Source organism: Calonectris borealis, chromosome 1 (genome assembly GCF_964195595.1).
Source record: "Calonectris borealis chromosome 1, bCalBor7.hap1.2, whole genome shotgun sequence".
Taxonomy (NCBI): Eukaryota; Metazoa; Chordata; class Aves; order Procellariiformes; family Procellariidae; genus Calonectris; species Calonectris borealis.
In genome coordinates, this window is record NC_134312.1 from 102,149,881 (window position 1) to 102,171,144 (window position 21,264).

General features: G+C 45.4%; 2 protein-coding genes across 16 annotated transcripts in view; one reads left to right on the top strand and one right to left on the bottom strand.

The window, feature by feature from the left end:
* CD247 (CD247 molecule) overlaps positions 1-5,924 on the top strand; it is a gene marked incomplete at its 5' end in the record, with an annotated part of 57,229 nt that extends 51,305 nt beyond the window's left edge. Inside the window, 4 exon segments of the mRNA XM_075173116.1 lie at positions 194-229; positions 1,249-1,305; positions 3,267-3,308; positions 4,778-5,924. Coding sequence (XP_075029217.1) covers positions 194-229; positions 1,249-1,305; positions 3,267-3,308; positions 4,778-4,843 — 201 coding nt within the window.
* A 1,244-nt stretch (positions 5,925-7,168) lies between these two features.
* POU2F1 (POU class 2 homeobox 1) overlaps positions 7,169-21,264 on the bottom strand; it is a 121,923-nt gene continuing 107,827 nt past the window's right edge. For 14 of the 15 annotated variants that reach the window (XM_075169798.1, XM_075169816.1, XM_075169826.1 and 11 more), the window contains one exon: positions 7,169-19,924. In XM_075169798.1, the coding sequence (XP_075025899.1) occupies positions 19,614-19,924 (311 nt within the window). In that variant the 3' untranslated portion in view covers positions 7,169-19,613. The remainder of the gene's footprint in view (positions 19,925-21,264) is intronic. The other variant, XM_075169856.1, reaches the window with a different exon arrangement.

Here is a 21,264-nt window from a genome sequence, read left to right on the forward strand (position 1 = left end):
AAAATTAAATTAATTTTCCAGAGAACAAGTTGTCTTAACAGAGCCTTATGGGTGGAGGCAAGATGGGCTGTAATGGGTACGGCACGGCCATAGAGCTGTAGCTGTGCCTTAAAGCAAATGCACAGGCACATACAAGGTGGTGGGGGATGCTGGCAGTGCAACATGTGGGCAACGTTCTTCTTTTGTTTTACAGCAGAGAAGAAAGAACCCTCACGACACCGTCTACACTGTGAGTAGAGAGAGCTGGAGGGAGAGGAGAGGGAGGGACGGCTGGAAATAGGAGTTTCTGTTTTATAGGAGACTCTTCTCCCCTACCCAACTTCAGCTTTGGTTCAAACTTAACAGCTGCTTTCAAAGACTTCTGTTCCCTTCCACCCCCCCTTTTTTGCTAGAAAATGTCTGCTCCCTTCTCCATCATAGGAGAAAAACATTGGCAGATAGGGAAAATAATTTGGATGAAGATACCTGCTGATCCCTTTATGTTAGCCATTAGCGACTAACCAACCTTGGTCCCATGTGACTGATGCTGCAGTATTTTATGTGCTTGTTCTCCAGCCTCTCTGACAAAGGCCAAATACCAGTGCATCTAAGAGTGGCTGCTTAGGAGCCTCTTGATTTAATTGATTAAACTCTGGCTAAATGTGGTGGTCTGTGCTCCAAAGGGTAGATACATGAATGCTAAAGCTCATGTCTTAACTCGGGTCTTTCTGGGTGTTCAGTGCGTGCCGAGAAACGAGCTCGTTTCCAAGACTGGCCTCCATCGTTATTGAATCAGACGCTCTGATCGCAGCTGGCCGTAAGCATTTGGGAACTGCTTCCCTGGATGGAGGAAGGAAGTGCTTCTCTTTCTTAACCTTCATCCTGCAGTCTTAGACTTGCCTTTTCTCTAGGCCTGAGGTGCACGTTCGGGTTTGTCTCCTGAACAAATGCTGCTTAAAGCTTTTCTTTGGAGAGCTTTGATTGTAGCATCAGGCGCCAGTCTAGATAAATGACTTGGTTGAGGGTAGAGTTATATTCGTTTAAGTGTTTGGAGATGAGGTGGTATTGATATGCTAAGCAGATTTGATCATGTATAGCATCTACTTAAATGCCCATGGTCAAGTCCCACCACTGTCCCTTCTTCTCCGGAATATATTGAAGCTTTGAAGGCAAGGCAGCCCCAGAAGCACAGGCTTGGAGTGCAGACACCCAGGGGCTGGCTTGGCTTTTCTAGTAACACGCTGACTCTTGCCCCCTCTCTGCTTGCAGTCACTGCAGAAGGACAAGATGGGCGAGGCATACAGTGAAATCGGAATGAAGGGAGAGGTGAGTCCTACTTTCCTTCCCGGTGAAAGCCTGGGATGAAAAGTTCTTCATTGCCGCTCCCTTACAGAGCAGTAGCCCCGGCTGCACGGAGCTGCCTTGCACAAGGAAGTCCCCGCGTTGCACAGCACCTACAGGCACAGCTGGGAGCAGTTACCTACTTCCTGCAGTAACCAGGGTGTTTGGTGCAGCAGCAAGACAGACACGTAGCTATAGCGTTACAGTAGCCATAAACCAAGGTGGAGAGCAGACAGTAAGCTTTGGCCCATCAGTATTAGAAACACAGCCCGAACACCAGCAGTGTTCCTGGGCGGATTAAATAATGTCAAGGGGAAATATTTCAACTTACGGACAGAAAAATTCTGATGGCTGCCCCAGCTGAGGAGGCAGAGGGTGTGAGATGGGTGAGGAATAGTTGAAGGAAATGTCTAGTTTCAAGCACTGCAACGTCTGTGGCCCAGCAACTCACATCAGTTGAGCACGTTCCTCCAGAGCAATTCGGAGCTGGAGGATCACAGCTTCTGCTCTACGGGCTCTCGAGGCTGGTCTGCGTTACAGGCACAAGTAAGCATTTGCAAGCTCCTCCTTGTGCCTGTCTGCAGACAAGTAACGGGGGAAACATTCTCCTTTCCCTACCTCCACTCTCAAATTTTTAAGAAGGAAGAATCGGTTATGTCTAAAGCTCGCAGCCAATGGATAGTTTTAGCTCCATGCACAAACTGCTGGGGGAGAGAAGCTTGTGTTGAAAAAAAAACCGTCTGGGGACACTGTTTATAGCAAAACAAAAAATTGCAGTGACCTACACAGGTTCTATTTATGTCAAAGTGTCTTAAATATAGCCTTTTATTTCCCTCTGAAAAGTGAAAAAAAAAAGGGCATTTCAAAACCAAGTTTAGTGCTGAGAAATGCTGAAGCAACACCGACATTTAATCCCCTCCCCTTTTTTATTATTCTAATGCCCACCTGCCACATTCAAGCTCAGTTTACAAGCTAGGAGTATATGAAGTCTCGCCATGTTTTTATGACTGTTTCTGTTACTGGGGACACGCAAGCACCCCACAAACTTTGCCTCATTCTAGATATATGATCATTCAACAGACTGCTGCAATTTTAATTGTGGCAGGCACTACTCTTTGCCACGTGTTTGTGATACAGTCAGTGCTCTGCTGCCGCAGGGCAGTTATGACCAGCCATGGGCTCGATGTGCCAGCCGCCATGCAGGGGGCTGCAAGCTCTGCTGTCCCTGGTTCTCACCCAGAAATCGCGCTCTTGTGCACAACTTGGCTGCTTTGCCTGGCAGCTCCCCGTACCCCTGGGAATGCAGCAGCAAGCGGGTTCAAGCAGGTGGTTTTTCTTTGTACCTGGCTGGCCTGAGTGACCTTGTTTGTATGCTCTACTTGTACCATGACAGTCCCAGTGCCTGTTTCACTGAATCCTGCGTGACTTTGTCCTCAGCCAGCCTTACCTGCAGTTCCTTTGAACATCTAGCCGGCTTAGCAAACGTGTGCTGGAGGATTTACGTACTTATCCATGCCTGTCCAATAGAGGGCAGAGGCCCTCGGACACCAGCTGACATGCAGCAACTTAAAAAATCCAGCCCCATTTCTTCTAGGTGCGCCTTCAGCGCATAAAACAATCGGCGTCTATAGGAACGTTGCCAATTCTCTATACATACAGTAAATCAAAGAAATAGCAGCATTATAACAGTATGACGGGAAAACATGTCAGCAAACCAAAATAATTTCCTTTTTATTTCCAAGCCTCACTATTTTCTCCTTCTACAGCCCTTGCAGCGTGTCTGGGCTGGTCCAGACTTAGCAGGTGCTCTCCCTCCTGCGCAGAGGGTGTCCAGGCCAAGCGCAGCTGCTGACCCCCAGTACAGGATGGGGGAAATCAGGGGTTTCTTTCCTTTTGCATAATGGGAAAAGCACCCATTAATCTATGCTTCTTTTTCTTTCTCAAAGCAGCAGAGGCGGCGAGGCAAAGGGAACGAAGGTGTCTACCAGGTAGGCAACACATCCAGCACGTGCTCCCCTCGTCTATCTTCATCGCTGTATTGTAGCCTCTGGTTACATATCTCACCACACTGTTAGCAATGCAGGATGAAGCAGAGCTTTCAAAGCACCTTTCTGAGGGTAGTTACTCAGATTCAGGGCAAAGACTGCACTGCTGGTACTTTGATACAGTGGCTGCATGTTCTAAATACAACTGGCAGGAACACTTGTTTAGCTGCTCTGGTAGGAACCATTTCCATAGTCCTACATCTTGGGGAACCACCTTTTGACTGCGGCAGATGACGCATACAGTTCTGTCTCTGAATTGTTTATTGCTGAAATGGAAGCCTTCAGGTTGCCAAACAGCCGACGTAACTCAAAGCATCGGCGGTTCAGGCCGTCTCCCTGTAGCGTACAGAGCACAAACTGGCCAGCGCCTCCAGTCCCTTGGTGCATTGGGGGGTTTCAGCCTGCAGGGAGCCCATCAATGAGGCCTTACTTGGGCTGCCATGCGTAATTGTTCCAAAATGCACTTTACTTTCTGTAGAAGCCTGTACGTTGTCACCAACATCTCAAAATGACAAAAATAAAATACCTATTAAAAAGTTCTGCTGCTGCGGCACATGCCAGGGAGTTTTCCTGTAAGGCGGCTTCTTTGTAGCTAATGGCACCTTTCTTCAAAACCTGCTCTAGGGATAGTCACAGGTGGCTGGTAAGAAGCGCTGTCTTATCAGTCTACTCAGCGTGCCGCTAAATATTGACAGCAGAGTGAAGGGCAGCTAGAAGTTTTACAGGCAGGCACTGTGTGTCTAACTAAATCCTCGCTCCTGGACACCCAGTTACCTCTGCTCTGGCAGCCTCCGGGCTGACCTGCCACTCTGCCACATCTACTGCCCCGCTCTTGGAGTAGTCGGTGCCACGGCTGCAGCAGGGGTCTGTAACTCACGTCTTCCACTGACTTACCCCCACCAGAGCAGGCTGGCAGGAGGAGGAGCACTGCGTCGCAGGAAGGGGTGCGAGGGGATGCTTCCCGGGTTCGCAGCCATCTGAAGCCCTGCTGCCAACTTACCCGGAGTTGCATCGGACTTCCCTTCCAAATGACAGGGGAGAAGTCCAGAGAACAAAGTTCATGAGTTGATACCTATTCGTTTAGTTAGCAAAGTTCACTCTAGCATCAGTTAGCTCTCATAGTCAATATATGCAAATAAAATGTACTCTAAGGAGCTGCATAACCAGTTAGGATGAGTTGCTGTAGTCATACGTTCATAACAGTTATTCAGGATGCATCTTGCCTTCAGGTAAGTGACAGCTATTGACACCAAACAAAGACTAAGGAAACACTCATGAGTAAAGGCCTCTGTAGGGGGGAAAAAAAAAAAATAGACTTATGCTGCTGAGCCCCTGCCAGCCTGTTCCTGACCAGTCAGCTAGGCAGAACTGAGCACTCACACTGGTACCTCACCTGTTTTTCTCTTTTTCAGGGACTCAGTACAGCGACCAAGGACACTTACGATGCTCTCCAAATGCAGCCTTTGCCCCCCCGCTAAGTGGGAGTCCTGGAGAGGATGGGCAAGGGTGAGAGATGCCCACCTGCCCGGGGAGGAGAGGAGGGAAAGCCTTTTTCATCCAAAACAAGCACCGTGTATTTCCTCAGTGCAACAACCTGCTTTGGTTGGTGCATGGAGGGAGTACGTCTGGACTTGGTCAGTCCCTTCTCCCTTCCCTCTGGAATCACGTAACTGCGAGCTTTAGCTATTAAAATGTACATACCTGTAAAGTTGTTTCCAATAATAGTGGTTATTAGGCTGATTTTTGTAAGATTTGTGTTGTGGGACCAGACCACGTCTACTAACACAGCTGTTTCCGTAGCTCTTGCTTGCCTTCCAGCGGTATCAGGACATGCAATTACGGTTTCATTGCATTTGCAGAACTTGTAAAGATAGGGCTGTAGTTATCTCCTGTAGTATTTATCTTTAGACTATTTGACACAGGCCAGCTAAACCTGTTGCTTTGAATTTAGCTTTTAAAAACTGCTTCAGTGGGGGATGACTTTTTTCTTTAATTGTAAAAAGTGATGTGATGTTACTATAGTGAAGGACAGAGGCCAAATGCCAGCTTTTCAGTACGAAGAAAATGAGCACTAAGCTCCAACAAAAGCTCAAGCAATGGCATTGCCACCCATCCAGCACCTGGAGCTAAACAAGAGCCAGGTAACCTGCGTAACAGGCTTCCCAGAAGGCGGAAGATACCTCCTTAGAATGAAAACAAGGAGACTGGACTCTGGTAAAGAGAGTAATACTGGAAAAGCCAGGAAAACTCACCCTGGAGAGTCCCGTTTGGCTGAAGGGTTTGGCCGAAACTCCTGCCCCCTCGCATTAGCAACATCTACAGCCACCACTGCAGAACAGGCTCCCCTTGTAAGAGTTGATACGGCAATTCTCATGTCCAAAACAGGCCAGAACGATCACTTCTGGGCAACAGAAACTGTACAAAAGCCAAGGTAAATGCAGTTTCCAAACCCGTCTATCACCAGGTTACCTTTAAAAGATGATGCAGGTATCATCCAAAGAGCTACTCCTTCAGTAATGTAATGCATTGTTGATGAAGTAATAAAGTTAGCCTTAAAGACCTGTGTGTGCGTGTGCAGTCAGCAGCCCCGGGAATGGTACAAGCTCATTAGCTGATGCAGTCAGGCCGGCTGCACCGATTTACACCCAGCAGCGTAACCTCCTAGGCAAGCTGAGGAGGATGGTATTCCGACAGGAGCCTCTAAACACGTCCTGGGAGGTGGGATGGGATGTGGGAGAAATGCTGTAAGCCCAAGTATAAACGGGACACTCGCCTCCTGCTGCATCCTCAGTTTTGCCAGTGACTTACAAGGCTGTGCCACGAAGCCTGTAAGCAACTCGGCAAGGACAAAAACAGCCCCGCAAAATAAAGGGTATTTTAACTTGGGCCAGGAGCTGACCAGGTCATTCCGCCAGTCCCGACAGAGGACTAAAGAGAGCTAAAGCAAGGCTGTGCCAACAAGAGCTGCCGCTGCGGGCACTGCCCAGGTGAGGTTACATCTTCATTTCTTAAGGGACTGGGTAAGCAGAAAAACGTGCTGAAATTGCTGCTACGTGAATTACAAGGCTGTGCCTAACTTCGTAAGCAGTGAAACTGTATCTGCAGTAGGTGCTTGTAGCTTTTGAAGACTATTTCAAAGACACTAAATTAGTGCAAAAAAAAAAAAGTAAACTGAGACATCCCATGCATGGCAATGGATGTTCCCTGCAAAGAATTTCCTAGATCCCTTACTGTTCTTCTGCAATGACAAGAAAAAATCTGAGAGAATTGGGTGATACCTCAAACAGCTGAGCTGAAAAACTAAAGTTGCTACTGCAAAGCACTCTTGTTCTTGATGCAAGAACAAACAGTACTGAAAATATCTTTTTTTTTTTTTAATGCTCATAACCATATTTGCAAGATGTAGAAGTCAAAAGTTTCGGCAGTCATGAAATACCAACCACTAAACGATGGGGAAGACATTCTTAGGAAAAAATATCACCTTTATGCTCTTTATATATAAATGGATCTTGATTTCAAAAAGCATCCAACGCTTGTTTCAGGACACTCACCGTAGGTGTGAGCTCAGTCTTCTCTTTGCCTTCGGGAAGCAACTGAAGCTGTTTTTTCTTTTAGGAGGGGAGCTGATAATAGAGAAGTAGAACAAAAGCTTCGAGTGGAGTGAAAAAAACCTGGCCTCTCCTCCATTTTGACAAGACAAAGAGCATGGAAGAACAATCTCCTGGCCCAGTTTGATGCACCGGGGGAAGGGGAACTAGCCTTCCCCTGACACATTTAAAAAACTACAAACAAGTGCATACATGTTAAAACACTTGGAAAATGGTTTAATGATGTTTACAACAGAAATGAACTGTACAATTACAGTAAGTTTAATATATATAAAAAATTACAGCAGACAAATGCATCTACACAAAATCTACCTTTTCATTCTGATTTACTGTAATCTACACAATCTCTCAATGCCTACAGCTATCTGTAGGCAACCACTGGGAAAATAATAATAATAATAATAATAATAAAGGACATCTTTAAAGAGACAGCATTTTGCCTTCCTCCTCACCCCTAGTGTGATCAGCAAGGTTTTGAAATGTGTGGGACTCTCACATTTCAGTCTCAAGAGAAGCTTGGGTTGCGATTGGGTACAGGTACTCCCATATGGCCCTCGAGTTCAAGTGTTCTGCTGACCTGAAGCGTATAAATGCAGTATATGAGGAAGGGCAAGAGAAAAAACCTCCCAGCCAGTGTAAGCAGGCAGTTGCGCAGAGCAGTGAAACCATTAAGACTGAAAATTTCTCTTACTTAGAAACGAAGCGAAAAGGGACTGCCCAGACGCTGCAGACATTCACAAATTGTCGTCTCTTTGAAAACTATTGCCGGATTTAGAAGAAAGGGCTCCTTTTTCAACTCCCGATTCTTCGTACAAAGGGTTAGCTTTCAAACGAATGTGTAAAGTAGTTTTTTAAAACAAAATTTAAGCTACTTCCTCTTTGGCCCATCCCTTAAAAACAGTGAAAACCCCTTGACGCTGAGAAAGAACCTCAGGTCCATGGGGAAAAAAAAAGAACATGCTGTCTCTTTAAAAAGAAAGAAAGAATCCCAGTTGGGAGCGGCCGTCAGTGAAAATGCGATCCAAATTGGCGGTCTAGTGGAAATTCCTCATGGAATATTATGTACAGTTTAAAAACCCTTAGTTTTTTTTTTTTTATTATTTATGAACACCTAGGCAGTGAAAACTGTTATGTTAATACGTACATAGACACACCCAAAACATACAAAAATACTATTATTTCAAACTACTAAGAATAGGACAAGTTCAGTTATCTCCATGCTATGACTTTAAGAGCATTACACTGAAACAAACAAGAATTTAAACGACAATTTTTTAATATCCCAGAAATATACCAAAATATACATCTAAGCTTTGGAATTACTGAGGTTAGACTAATGCAAGTGCTGGGTAATCGTACTTAATACACAAGTCTAAGGTTCTGCAGGAAAGAAATTATCTTTGGTATCTGCATCAGGCTAATAATATTAACATTTGGATTTTGCTTTGGGATAGAGCTTGTATGACCCTAGAACCAAACACCCCCCAATCAACTGAGATTAAAAAGATCCATGTAAAAAGTTCCTCCATTTGCAATCCCCCCCCAAAAGTTAAAAAGTCACAGGCATCTACCTAGCATAAAAGGTTGAGAAATACAATGCATAGTTGCACAGTGGTGCTGCAAAAATAAAAGAAATCTAGAAAAAAGGAACTAGAGGAGAAATGAAAAGCTGCTTCTTCTTCTTCTTCTTTCAGGGATTCCTCACAACAGGACAGCCTCTTCCAAGCAGTGACGGGGGAGGGGGGAAGCTCAGAAGTGCACCTCAGCGTGTATTAATCAACATCACCCAGCCCCCAGAGGGTTAAAGCACCCAGCAGAGCAGCCAATCCTGCACCCAAGTCTTCAGCTCCTCAACCCACCTGCGAAGCCCCCGGCCGGCCGCCCCCTCCCAGCGCCTGCGCCCCGGATTTTGCCCCAAATCCCGGGGCGGTGAGTTTCTGCCCGGGGTGTTTGGGAGGCCGGGCCCGGGGCAGCGCCCCCTCGCCTGGGGCAGCCCCTGGGGCCGGGGCCCGGGCTGGTCCCCCCCGGGCGGGCAGCTGGCAGAGACCCTCGCCCCGGCCCGGCCAGCCTCACAGGTGGGCTTGGTGCTGAAGACGCCCTTTGTCTTTGGTTTGTTTGTTTGTTTTGAGTTTATACAATCATTAGGAAATCTTTGGTTTTGGCTGGAAATTTTAAAATAACAAAACAAAACAAAGAAACCGCCCCCTCCCGACTTATAGCAGCCACCGTGACCTGACAAAGCTTCTCTTTCCCATGGGGGTAGGGGAACTACATTCAAATAAAGATGGACCGGGTTAAGGATGCAGCTTCTGGCCAGGCTGGGGAGCGGGGAAGGGATACAGGATTGTCAAATAATAAAGAAGAAAATTAAATATTTGCAGATTTCTTTCTTTTTTTTCTTTCTTTTTTTGGTCATGTTAAAAAGTGAGTAGCGTGTACGCAGCACTGGGCTGAGAGCGCCTCCGGGCCCTGGAGTTCAGCGCAGCCCCGGGGCAGCTGCCCCGGGGTGGGGAAAGGCAGCGCGGGCGGCCCTTTTCCGCGGAGAGTGGAGGGGAGGGGGTGGATATTCACAGACTAATCAAGAGGACCCCTTGTAACCAAAGGAAATAAGATAAGATTGCAATTTGCCCTCACTTTGCAGTAGCTTTTAAGCAGCGACATTCAGAGGCGTTAGGGGGTCACTCCCCAGGTTGCAGGTCACGGGGTGCTATAGGCCAGAGTTCAGTGTTAATCAAAGGAGGGAGGGCAGACTTGGCAACTCTGTAGGGTTTGGAGAAAGTTAAAGCAAGTTACTCGGTTACGAGTTAGAAATGAGGTATACGACAGCTCCTGTACCTGTGGCGGATAAACACCCCACACCTACTCACACCTAGCCTTAGATACTACCACAGAGGAAGGAAATGGAACAACGGCACTGGCGGGGACGAAGCAGCTACTGCCCGGGTCCTTCCCACAGACCGCTGGCACGCGAGGTGCCCCGCGGGGGCCAGCGCGGCTCCAGACCTCTTCAAACCCCCCGCGGGCGGTTCTGCAGCGATCCCTTCCCTTCTTCCCCGCCTCGCAGGAGGCCCAGTCCAGCTCCCCAGGAACTTGCGGGGAGCGGCACTGATCGCCAAGTCTTTCGCATTGCGTTTTCCCCTCGGACTCGCTCGGGTGCAGGGAGCACCAGGGTCACAGAGGCCGACACGTGGAGAGTGAACGGGGGAAGAACTAAAGGTTTTGTCTCAACTGCCTTCTTCTCAGGACACTGTCACGGGTGCTCTCGTTCCTAAATTGTTTCTCAAGGGAGTTGTGCAATCTCCACGATTTGCCCCTTGGCGTGCCATTTCCAATGTCTTAGGATTCCTTCTGTTTAATAATTTCAGATTTCTACAGCACCGCAACATGCCAGCTTTGTCCGCACACGTTATCACATTCAGGGAATAGGGCTTAAGTAGCTGCTGCTACAAAACTCAGCAAAGGCAGTATGAATCCTGAAGTGGGGCCTACAACGATACGAGAATTTTGGGAGGAAAGGGGAAGCTAACTTGATAAATTAAGTATCTTACGGTTTTATGTAAAGCTCTGCGGGAGAATAATCACCAGCAGACCGACACAGTTTTAAGACAGATCAGCATTTTGGTCTGAGCTACTTGACAATGTCCTGTTTGGTAGAGAGATGAAATAAGGCAGAGGGAGTATGTTCCAGTTCTGGGGCCGAGCCTCAGCAGCACTAAGGAACGCCAAAGGGTGTCATCTTCCCTTGCCTCCCACAAGCTGTTTCATTTCCTTCCTCAGATTTGTTTTCCTTAAAGCACACCTTGTTTTCCACTTCTTTTGTTCCAAGTGCTCTTTTCTTTGAGAAGTCATTTCTTCAATATCCCTATTACCTATCTATAAATCTAACTAGCTCTTTGAAAAGTCACACAATATTAATACCACTTTTACATAATGTCAGAACAACAATTCTATTAGTAAAGCTTTCAGTGAAGTTCTGCAACCCGATTGGCATCCGGAGGAAGAGTAGCTGGACAACCCACCTCTCCCCCTTCCTCCCTCCCTTCCTTCACAAGAGCTCACCAAGTTCACCGATAAAACAACTCAGCCCTATAGCACGATACATGAACATGTACAAGGCTACTTTGGGGAGCAAAGAAAGGAGTCTTGAAGGTCCCTCCCTCAAGAGAAAGACCATACGCAAAAGCTGTTGAACAGACTCTGACCTTGGACTACACTGCTTCCACTTTCGAAGGAAAGAAACAGTTTTCCCTGACTGTATCCCAGCATCAGCCTAAGACCTGCAGCACTGGGCAAGCCCCCCACACCGTTTGTCTTCACAGAGCCAGTGCCACTCTATGCAGAAAAGGTGGGAGTCCCCACAAGAGATGAGGTCCTTACAGAAAGGGACACCGACCCAAAGCTCAAAAAACCCCCACCCAGCTTTTCCTCTTACCCGCTCTGAGAACAGCAGAGCTGACAACTTATCAGTGCCTTTGGTTCCCTACGAGGCCACTGGGAATTCTCCCACCCCAGTGGAGTCGAGCTCCTTTAGAAACCCACCTCCCTCCATCACCACACACAGCCAGGCGCCCAGGCTTGCGCACACACGCACTTGCACACACAGCCACGCACACCCCTCCCCTTTCCCCCACCCCATCGGCCTTGAAGGGAAATGGGAAGGGAGCCGTGGGGTCCAGACGGAGGGGGCTGCAACACCCTCCCCAGGCAACAACCACTCGCTCTGCTGCTACCCCACCGCAACACCAAGACATATGCCAGGAGAACGACCCACTCCCTCGCCAACAACCCCTCAAAGCTCCTCTCCCACGACCGTCTCACAGTATTTCAACCCTTTCAGGCATACCAGCCAGGTGTTAGGAGTAGGTTAGCTTCCACTTCTCAGTTTGGTTTTTTCTTTCATAGTTTTTGGTCTAGACAGGATTAGCATTGCTATTAGAAAAGGAAGTGTTTAAAAAGTTTTCCACCTATTATCAAGCACTACAAGCCCTACATTCAGTAACAAGACAAGGGGGATAAAAGGAACCTGTTTCACTTTTGCTCTCCCAGATAGATTAAGATGCGACAACCATTCTTCTCCCTCCCCGAGGTTAAACACAACGGACCCGGTTCAGCTCTGGAGCAGCTCAACTAACTGAAATGGATTTACACCACCTAGGTCGATTCTAACCCAGTACAGCCATCTTCTTTCCCCCGAGCCTCGCGGATACGCGTTGCCTCATCTTTCGATCCCAGCGAAGGGCAAGGAAAGGCCAAGAGGGAGGGAAGTGTGCGCACACTCGAAAGGACCCTGAACAGCAACCCAATCAGTAACCTGCATGCCACCACGTGCTGTGCTGCAGATTAGACCACAGATAAACCAACCAAACAACAATCCCAAACCCAGGAGCGACAAAATGTTTCCTTTGGCAAGACAGATACAAGGAAAAAAATTCATGAGCAAACATTTTCCTTCTAACACAGTCAACCCCCTTCTCTGCCCCCAACATCCACCCACCCCCACCCGACCCTATAAAGTTGTAACCTATAAACAGGATCTCAAATACATACAGCATAATCATGTTTATCAATCATAATAAACATCAGTTCAACTAAACTCTACAGCTAGAATTATCTCCACTATTTATAAAGTTTGCTTTTCTCTTCTGATTTTTTCAGTTTAAAACCAGTTCTGCGACAATGCTAAGCTATGCTGAGGTATTTTATGAAGGTGCCAGAAGCCAGCTGCTACCCATAAGTATTGTTCTCAGAGCTGTATGGTGCTACCTTTCGCTGAGGGAAGGCGGGGGAAGGAACAAGGAGGGAGGGAGGGAGGGGGCCCAGATTATTCCAGTTACGGATGGTTCTTAGCACGGTATCGCAGACGGAGCTAAAAGCAGCCCCAAGACAAAGCCCAGGAGTTGCTTCCGTTTGGGGACTTTGGTCAGAAAAGAAGTACCGGGTATGTTCTACATCCTGAATTTATTTGTCTACTCAACCAAAAGGTGTCTTCTTCCCTTCTCCTGCAGTTAAATTATTTGTAGTTCCAGTGCAAGCTTCCTAACACCCTTCTAACAGCATCCCATGGGGGTAAAAGCTCAGAGCATGTAGCCACTAAGTGTCCTGGGAGAAATGGCAGACAGATCCAATGAAGATAGATAAGCCAAAAAAAGACCAAGTTCTTTTTCACGCGTTACTGTGTGTGTTTGCCTGTGAAGATATGCAAGTATGGGAATCGCCTCTTTCTGTCGTCCCAAAAGCTGAAACTACTTGCGCTGACATCCACGGAACCAGGTACTGTTCAGATCACAGAGCAAAAGACATGAACATTTCAAGAAATTGCAAACCGTGAGTCAGTAACTTTACGACAAAGCCTCTTCTGTCAAAAATCTTTAAAGTATTTTAGGGGTCTTCCCGCTGGAAAGAAGAGAAAGACTCATGGGCAGCAAAAGGAGTGAGATTGAACAACTGAAAAGAGCAGAACCTCTGCAAGGTATGTATCTTGAATTCTGTATTGCTATAGTATTTTGGAAAGGGAGGGAGAAGTAAAAAGAGGTATTGGCTGCAAAAATATAAAGGCATTTGAGTTGGCTATGTGAGGACTGTCAACCATAAACCCAGTGGGGGCAGCAGGTTAGCTTACTCCTTTGGTAACACTCCACCCTAGGCAACAGTCAGGTGTACATCCAACAGGTATACCCAGGCCCTGTGGATAAACATCATTTAACCGTTTCAGGCAGAACAGAAACAGTGACTCTTAATAAAGTCAACATGGCAATAATTTGATGTACATTTTAAACTTCCGGTTAAAACCAAATATCATTGAAAGTTTGGGCCAGGTGCACTATTTCGTCTGTCCCAAAACACTCCAATGACTGTGAGAAGTTACTTGTCTCTCTAAGATGATCCTGTAAAGTAATTTTTTATCTAAGAAAATATCAATTGGCATTTAAGGTAAATTAGATGTTGTTTTGGTTTAGTATCTGTGGTACGGTTCCAGCTGTAACAGGTGTTCTGCTCCATTTATAACAAAGAAAGAGGGAATTTCTGTTTTAAAGAATGTTGCTCTGCAGGAATGGGCGCAGAGCTAAGGAATTTACACTGCTGTCTCCTTCAGTAACTCAACTGCAGAAGCGTGTGATGAGCCAAAGCACACCGCAAGGCTTACAGAGGTGACATTTAAACATTGGAATGAACCAAAACATCAGGTTATAGTTCCAAGAGAGGTAAAAAAAAGAAATTTTCTATTACTCACACAATCATTGGCATGGATGCACATGGAGAATTTTCTCTAACATATTTTGGTAACAGCCATTCTCTTACTGCCCCCTGAGCAAAAGTGGTTATTTCTATGCTTTTTTTTTTTAAAAAAAAAAGGAATTAATTATCCTAAAAGATTTGGCAAGATACCAAAAGATCAGAAGTATAAAATTTTTGTCTATATTTAATGCTCACTGTAAAGTATGTAAAATTAAAACACAAAAAGGGGTAAAAGCAGAGGCAGTGGCTTGCTCTTGCTCAAATGAAAAGCTATCATACTATGAGAGAACATTTGTTCTCATGTGTAAAGACCAGCAGAATGCTGATGGTGTCTCCCTGATTAACCTAAAAGGTGCAACAAATCACAAGCTGTAACTCCAAATACATCAGGAGCTATACTGTTTTCATTGAAAATCTCTTTGTTAGCCTGTTCATTTAAAGATAAAATTCAAACTTGAAGCTTCTGATGTCCTAAAAGGTCTATAATTCAAGCCATCAGAATATACATCTTCCTCTTAATGTTCTGGCATTTTAGTTTTCTCTTACAAAATAACCTCACTAGCACCCAAACAAAATTACTGAGGAAAATTACTGAGCAGCAGCATATTCCTACATGAAGATCCAACTAACTTTCAAGTGTGTTCTCCTTGCTGGTTCAGCCGAGCACAGCTTTCCCGTTCATGGTAAAGTGACTTTTTCAATCCAAATTTAACATGCGTTTCGACAACTATTTATTGAAGCAGAGGATCTTAAGAAGCAGCGGAACAATAATGTGTCATCACGTTACCCAAAGAAAAACAAAAAAATGAAGTAACAGGAGCCTATGGGCTGGAAAAAAAATCTCTGAAAAATCAGGTGCTTGTGCATTAACAAGCATGGTATCTCCCCAAAAATTTTTTGAGTGCGTGCACATACACACCATCTCAGAGCAACATGATAAAATGTGCTTAGACTAACACATACTGTACACTAACTCAGAAACAAAATAAATCCTCTTAAGGCAATTTAAATAGACAGATGTGACTCTTGTAAGCAGCCATATCTGTGTGTAGTTTCTATGAGCTGTTCATGAATCATTCTACCATGACTGCAGAGAGTGCGTTCTGAGGAGATCAAGTGCCCTAACATCAGAAAAAAATTTCATCACCAACCTACAACACCTCATCCTGAAGCTGTTTTCTAAATTGTTCTTCTAGACCTTCAGGACATATCTGTATCTGTGCCTCTGTAAATCTCTTGCTTTTTGAGCTAACTGTCCCTGGCTATAACGAGAGAGTTTTTCACCTTCTCTTTTCCTGCATATGTCCTTTGGCATGCTTGCAACTATGAAAAGCATCCCACACATCTTTAAATACAGAGACATGGAGCTCTGAAAAAGAGATGCTATTATCCGTTTCTAACAAGCTACGAAATTCCTTCTGGTCCTGGCTGACAAATCAATACAGGAGCAAATGTACCAGCATACAGCTAGAAGGCTGTCTGGAAATGAACATTTGCACAGAAAATCTTCCCCTAAAAAGCACAGTAAGGATTTAAGACTGTGAGTGTAGAACAGAAAATCGTCTCCATTCAACATATGAACCCACTGATACTGGCATCAGAGATGAAACTTTGTGTCATCGGAGGAAAAAATCAAATTTGTCTGCTAAATAAATGTCCTGGGTCTGTCAGCAAGTTTGCGACAATGCATGTCCCAGTGTCTACTGGGACAATAATTCTCTATTTTCAACGCTCATGAACTCAGATCATATTTACTAGGTCTGTATACAATTGTTATTGTCTCTTTTCAGATGCATCCATTTCTGCTGTCAGCATGATTATGATTTAAAAAAGACACTTCTGCTAAATTCTAGTACATGATCTCATATTCCTCTCATGCTCCGAAGGAGCGTATGCACTCTAACTAGGCAGATGTACACCCGCTGCCAATCCGAATTCCGTCTTTCACCTAAACACTGGAGGTAGCCAGCATCCATGAGACAAAACACTGCTAGGGATGAAAAGCAGGCTCCAGAAGCGACAGTCAGCCATTGGGATGTTTTAGGACAATGAATCAGAGCACACCGTGACGGACACCATGGGATATGTGCTGTCTGGGTATTATCTCAGCTTCTGCAAGCAAAACCAAGCCCTTTCTGGATATGTGGCTGCTCTTTCCAGTTTCTCTCAGAAAAAGACTTGCTAAGAAATTCCCTGGAATCTGGGCCCCAGAGAGGGTGATGGGGTAGAGAGGAGGAGGGTAAGGGGGTATAAGGTGCTCACACCAAAGCCATGTGACCAATGCAAAGGTAGTCAGGAAAAAAAGCAGATTTTTATAATAAATAAACCATCCAAGCTGCATTAGTGTTCCAGATATGTACTCAACAAGACCCTCTCCCAACCACAAACCAGCAAGAATGGGACATGAAAACTCATTCAGACAGCTAACGGCACAGTCTCTTTGCACTGTGGAGAGAGGATTTTACGCTGATTTAAGGCCCACCTTTCTTTGCGTTTCCTAGATGTATGCAAGGACCATGCCCCCTCACCCCACCACAAAACCCTTAGGGAGTAGAGGATACATCGGAGAAAAGACCGGTAGTATCCGCCCTTTAACAAAATAAGCTTCCTGATAAATCGTATTTTTGCACAGGCGTGAAAGTAAGCAGGAACTTTCAGAGTCAGGAATGAACGTTACAGCTGCAGCTTTCCCCGTCCTCTTACTTCACTGAACACAAGTCCCAGAGACTTGCATTCCTGTGGTAGAAACGGTAGTTCTGGAGCTATGGCCTCCAGACCAACACAGTGGGTACCAGCATCTCCCCTTCCACTTCTTCCCTACCTCCCTGAAGCTCGCCTTCTTCAGCTATACCTTTTACTGCTCTGAAGCTATTACTGTGGGCCATTTCCATTTCTGCAGTATTATTCATAGCCCTAGAAGTCTCCTGCATGGCCTGAAGTCAGAGACACATCAAAAATACTTAAATTTATCCATACTGGTGGGATAAGGGTGGGACCTGTTGGATTAACAATCCTCTGACATTGCCATTCTATTTACACATCAAACAAAAGAAAACAAATTAAAATCAAGTTAAGAGTCTGCCCCAAGGATAACACAAATTACCAACCAAAAAAAAAAAAGATTAAAAACAAGCAGCAACTTTTATATAAAATTAATAAAAACAAAAGACAAATGAAAAAGAAATTGTCAGTAGCATCTATCGCCTCTCTGCATCTGAACTGCACTTATACAAACTAGTCCATTAGTACAGCAGCTTGCTAGAAATTGACTTTGGTTCAAGCTTAGTTTTAAAAAAATAAAACATAAAAAAATCAAAAACACATTAGAAACGGTGGACGGACATTTGTTAGTTTCCCTGCTTGCAGTTCACTAGTTTTGAAGTTTTAGGGATAATTGGTTTAAATATTCAGTAAAACAGGAAGGTGGAGAGTTAGAGATGAACAGAGCAAAACCATGGCGGTGGGGGGAGAGATAAGGGGTTCTGCCACTTGAGTGCAAACACAAATCCCACATGCTCAGGTCACAAACCAAAGCATATGTAGAGTTTAAAGTTGCTGCCTTCTGGATCTTGGATGAGAAGCTCCAGGATCCCCCTGAATCATCAACAAAATGAACATAGCTGCATCAGCTCATTATTTTAGGACACTCTGGTGACAAAAGAAAAGGGGGCGGGGGGAAAGGGACTCTTCTAATACCCTCGCTAGCTAAAAGTAATTTCGTTTTATACACATGGCAGAAACCTTTAAATCCATCAGGAATGGAAAGTTCAAAGTGAACTGCATTGCAGTGATCCAGTCTTCTCTTTTTAAAAATCTTTTTTTTGGTTCAGATACTAGATTGTATATTTAAGAATATACAGATCTAACTTCTGTACAGTTCATTACTCTTCCTCATCCACGTAAATACCCTTTGCTACATGGATCAGAATCAACCTTGAAAGATCGTTACAGCGGCAGGCAAGCCCTGACGCTCTGGTCAGAGATGCTTATCGCCGTGCTTACATAGCTAGCAGCATCACAGCTCAGAGACTACATGAGATCACCCGGGTATGTGCAAAGCCCCAGAGTCAGCTCTATCGTGTTGGCATAAACGATGGCAACTTCTGCTCTCATATTGTTGGCTTCTGTGTTTGGCAGTCAGAAGCACTTTTTTACTAGAAAGTTGCTCTAAATACAACGTTGGAAGCATCAGAATTAACGGAAAAGGAATATTGCTGTGAATAGGGAGAATCTGACCTTTTGAAATCCTGTACCAATTCACCTGGCGGAAGTCTAGGACTGTAAATGCTGCTTTACATACTGCCAATTAGCCTGGGTAACTTGACATTTTTTAAATATTTGTGTGTGCTCTTAACAGCAAGATCAAATCAATAGAACAGAAGAGCCACCAGTATGTCACACAGTCTAGACTCAGGAGGTCAAATCCCACTCTCTGAAGTAAAAAGGAACAACGCACACAAAGCTACGAGCAGAATTTGGCCATTTTGTCTAAATAATTGAGAGAAGGAGAGCTGCAGTTTGGAACTAATTCCTACCTCTGCTTAAAAAGCATAGACCAGCCTGGAAGTTTGCACACAATGATCTCTACCGCTACACTGCTTCCTGCGCAAATGATGAACATAAATTCTTCTGACCCCTACAAGTAACCATTAGACAAATTCAAGGATGAGGAAACTGTTCAGAACGTTCCCAGAAGATCAGGACAGAAAGTCTGCTTGTGCTCCATTCTTCCTCTCCACCCTCCTGCCCTCCCCCCGTGGTGTGGGAGCTCGCTGAAAATAATCCAGGAGCAAAAGACAAACGCGTCCAAACTATATATATAAAAATAATAATAATAATCATCATCATAATAATAATAGAGATACACCAGTAATACAGGCCTGCCTAAATTGTACCAGTTAAGAAAGGAACCCCCAACGCGATTGATACGATTATAAACACCTTGTATGACATAATGGCCTGTACAACAGACCTATAAAATGATAATTAAAAAAGAAAGATATTTAGACCAAAAAGAAACAAGAAATCCCCTTCCTATGTTTGAGTTGATAACCCACCTTAACTTGTCATTGTGACTGCTGGAAATGATAAGTAGTCCTTTCACTTTTTTTGTGGTTTTTTGTTTTTTTTTTTGTTTTTTGTTTTTTTTACATTTTTGGTTAGAAAGTTCTCCGATCCATGAAGCGATCCTGAAAAGACAGTGTTTATTATAAAATTAGGCAAATGTCTGTCCCAGCTTTAAATCCTTCCTGTTTTGCTTTTGTTTTTTGTATTTTTCCTTCTCTCCCTTGTCCCCAGCAACACGGCGAGAGGATGCCCATCACATTTTCAGTTTATAAACCCCGCTGGCAGCCAATCCCACCGCACAGTGAAACAGGCTGCTGGCAGCACAGCTCAGCCCGGCTCACTGTGCCTTGGAGGCAGTAGTGGTGGTGGACGTGGCCCCGCTCGCAGAGGCCACCGTGAGGAGAGAGTTCTGGATGGACTCGGCTGAGGTGGAGGTGGCGTGAAGGCTGGCGACTGGTCCAGAGGCCCCTGCGGAGGCTGCAGCTGCAGAGACCAAGCTAACTGGGTTGCTGGTGAGCAGAGAAAGGTTCTGAGGGTTCAGGAACAGAGGGGCAGTTACGATGTTAGGAGTACCTCCAGCATTGGCAAACACCAAGTTTCCAGTTGCATCCAGTGATGTTATTGGAAGAGAGCCACCAGATGCAAGAGCTAAAAAAGGCAAAATTGAGCAGGGAGGACATAACATTAGCAGCAAGCAACAATGCAAAACGTGCCTAAAAGCAACTGGTCTCTGCATTTTCCTTTCTCTGATATGCGTGCTCTCTACACCACTAACGACATGTCATCATAGCTTGTTTTTTAAAAAACTCTTTATGAAGAGTGCATAAGACCTTGCAGATACTAAAATGCCTCTGTCATCTGCTCCTAAACTAATTCCATCATGCCTTTCTTCAGATCTTTAAGCGCAATACTGGTCTATGTTTCCTGCCACAGAAAACCTGTACATTCAGGCAACCTGTACTGGAAAGGGTTGAGATGGATGCCGTCCAGAGGGACCTGGACAAGCTCAAGAAGTGGGCCCGTGTGAACCTCATGAGGTTCAACAAGGCCAAGTGCAGGGTCCTGCACCTGGGTCAGGGCAACCCCCGCTATCAATACAGGCTGGGGGATGAAAGGATTGAGAGCAGCCCTGCCGAGAAGGACTTGGGGGTTACTGGTGGACGAAAAGCTGGACGTGAGCCAGCAATGTGCGCTCGCAGCCCAAAAGGCCAACCGTATCCTGGGCTGCATCAAAAGCAGCGTGGCCAGCAGGTCGAGGGCGGGGATTCTGCCCCTCTGCTCCGCTCTGGTGAGACCCCACCTGGAGTACTGCGTCCAGCTCTGGGGCCCTCAGCACCAGAAAGACACGGACCTGTTGGAGCGGGTCCAGAGGAGGGCCACCAAAATGATCAGGGGGGTGGAACGCCTCTCCTATGAAGAAAGGCTGAGAGAGTTGGGGTTATTCAGCCTGGAGAAGAGAAGGCTTCGGGGAGACCTTATTGCAGCCTTTCAGTACTTCAAGGGGGCTTATGAGAAAGATGGGGACAAACTTTTTAGCAGGGCCTGTTGCGACAGGACAAAGGGGAATGGTTTTAAACTAAAAGAGGGTTCATTCAGACTAGATATAAGGAAGAAATGTTTTAGTGAGGGTGGTGAAACACTGGAACAGGTTGCCCAGAGAGGTGGTAGATGCCCCATCTCTGGAAACATTCAAGGTCAGGCTGGGTGGGGCTCTGAGCACTCTGATCTAGTTGAAGATGTCCCTGCCCACCGCAAGGGGGGTTGGACTAGATGACCTTTAAAGGTCCCTTCCAACCCAAAGTATTCTATGATTCTATGAGATGAGTGTTCACATGAAATGACAGCTATCACAAGATGAAGAAGGTCATATAACTTTGAGTGTAACATTTTAAATGTTGACATACAACCACTGTTACAACTTACTCTCACAGTTACAGGATTCAGTCTACCCTAGATTATGATCTCCTACATTTATCTGTGACACTTTA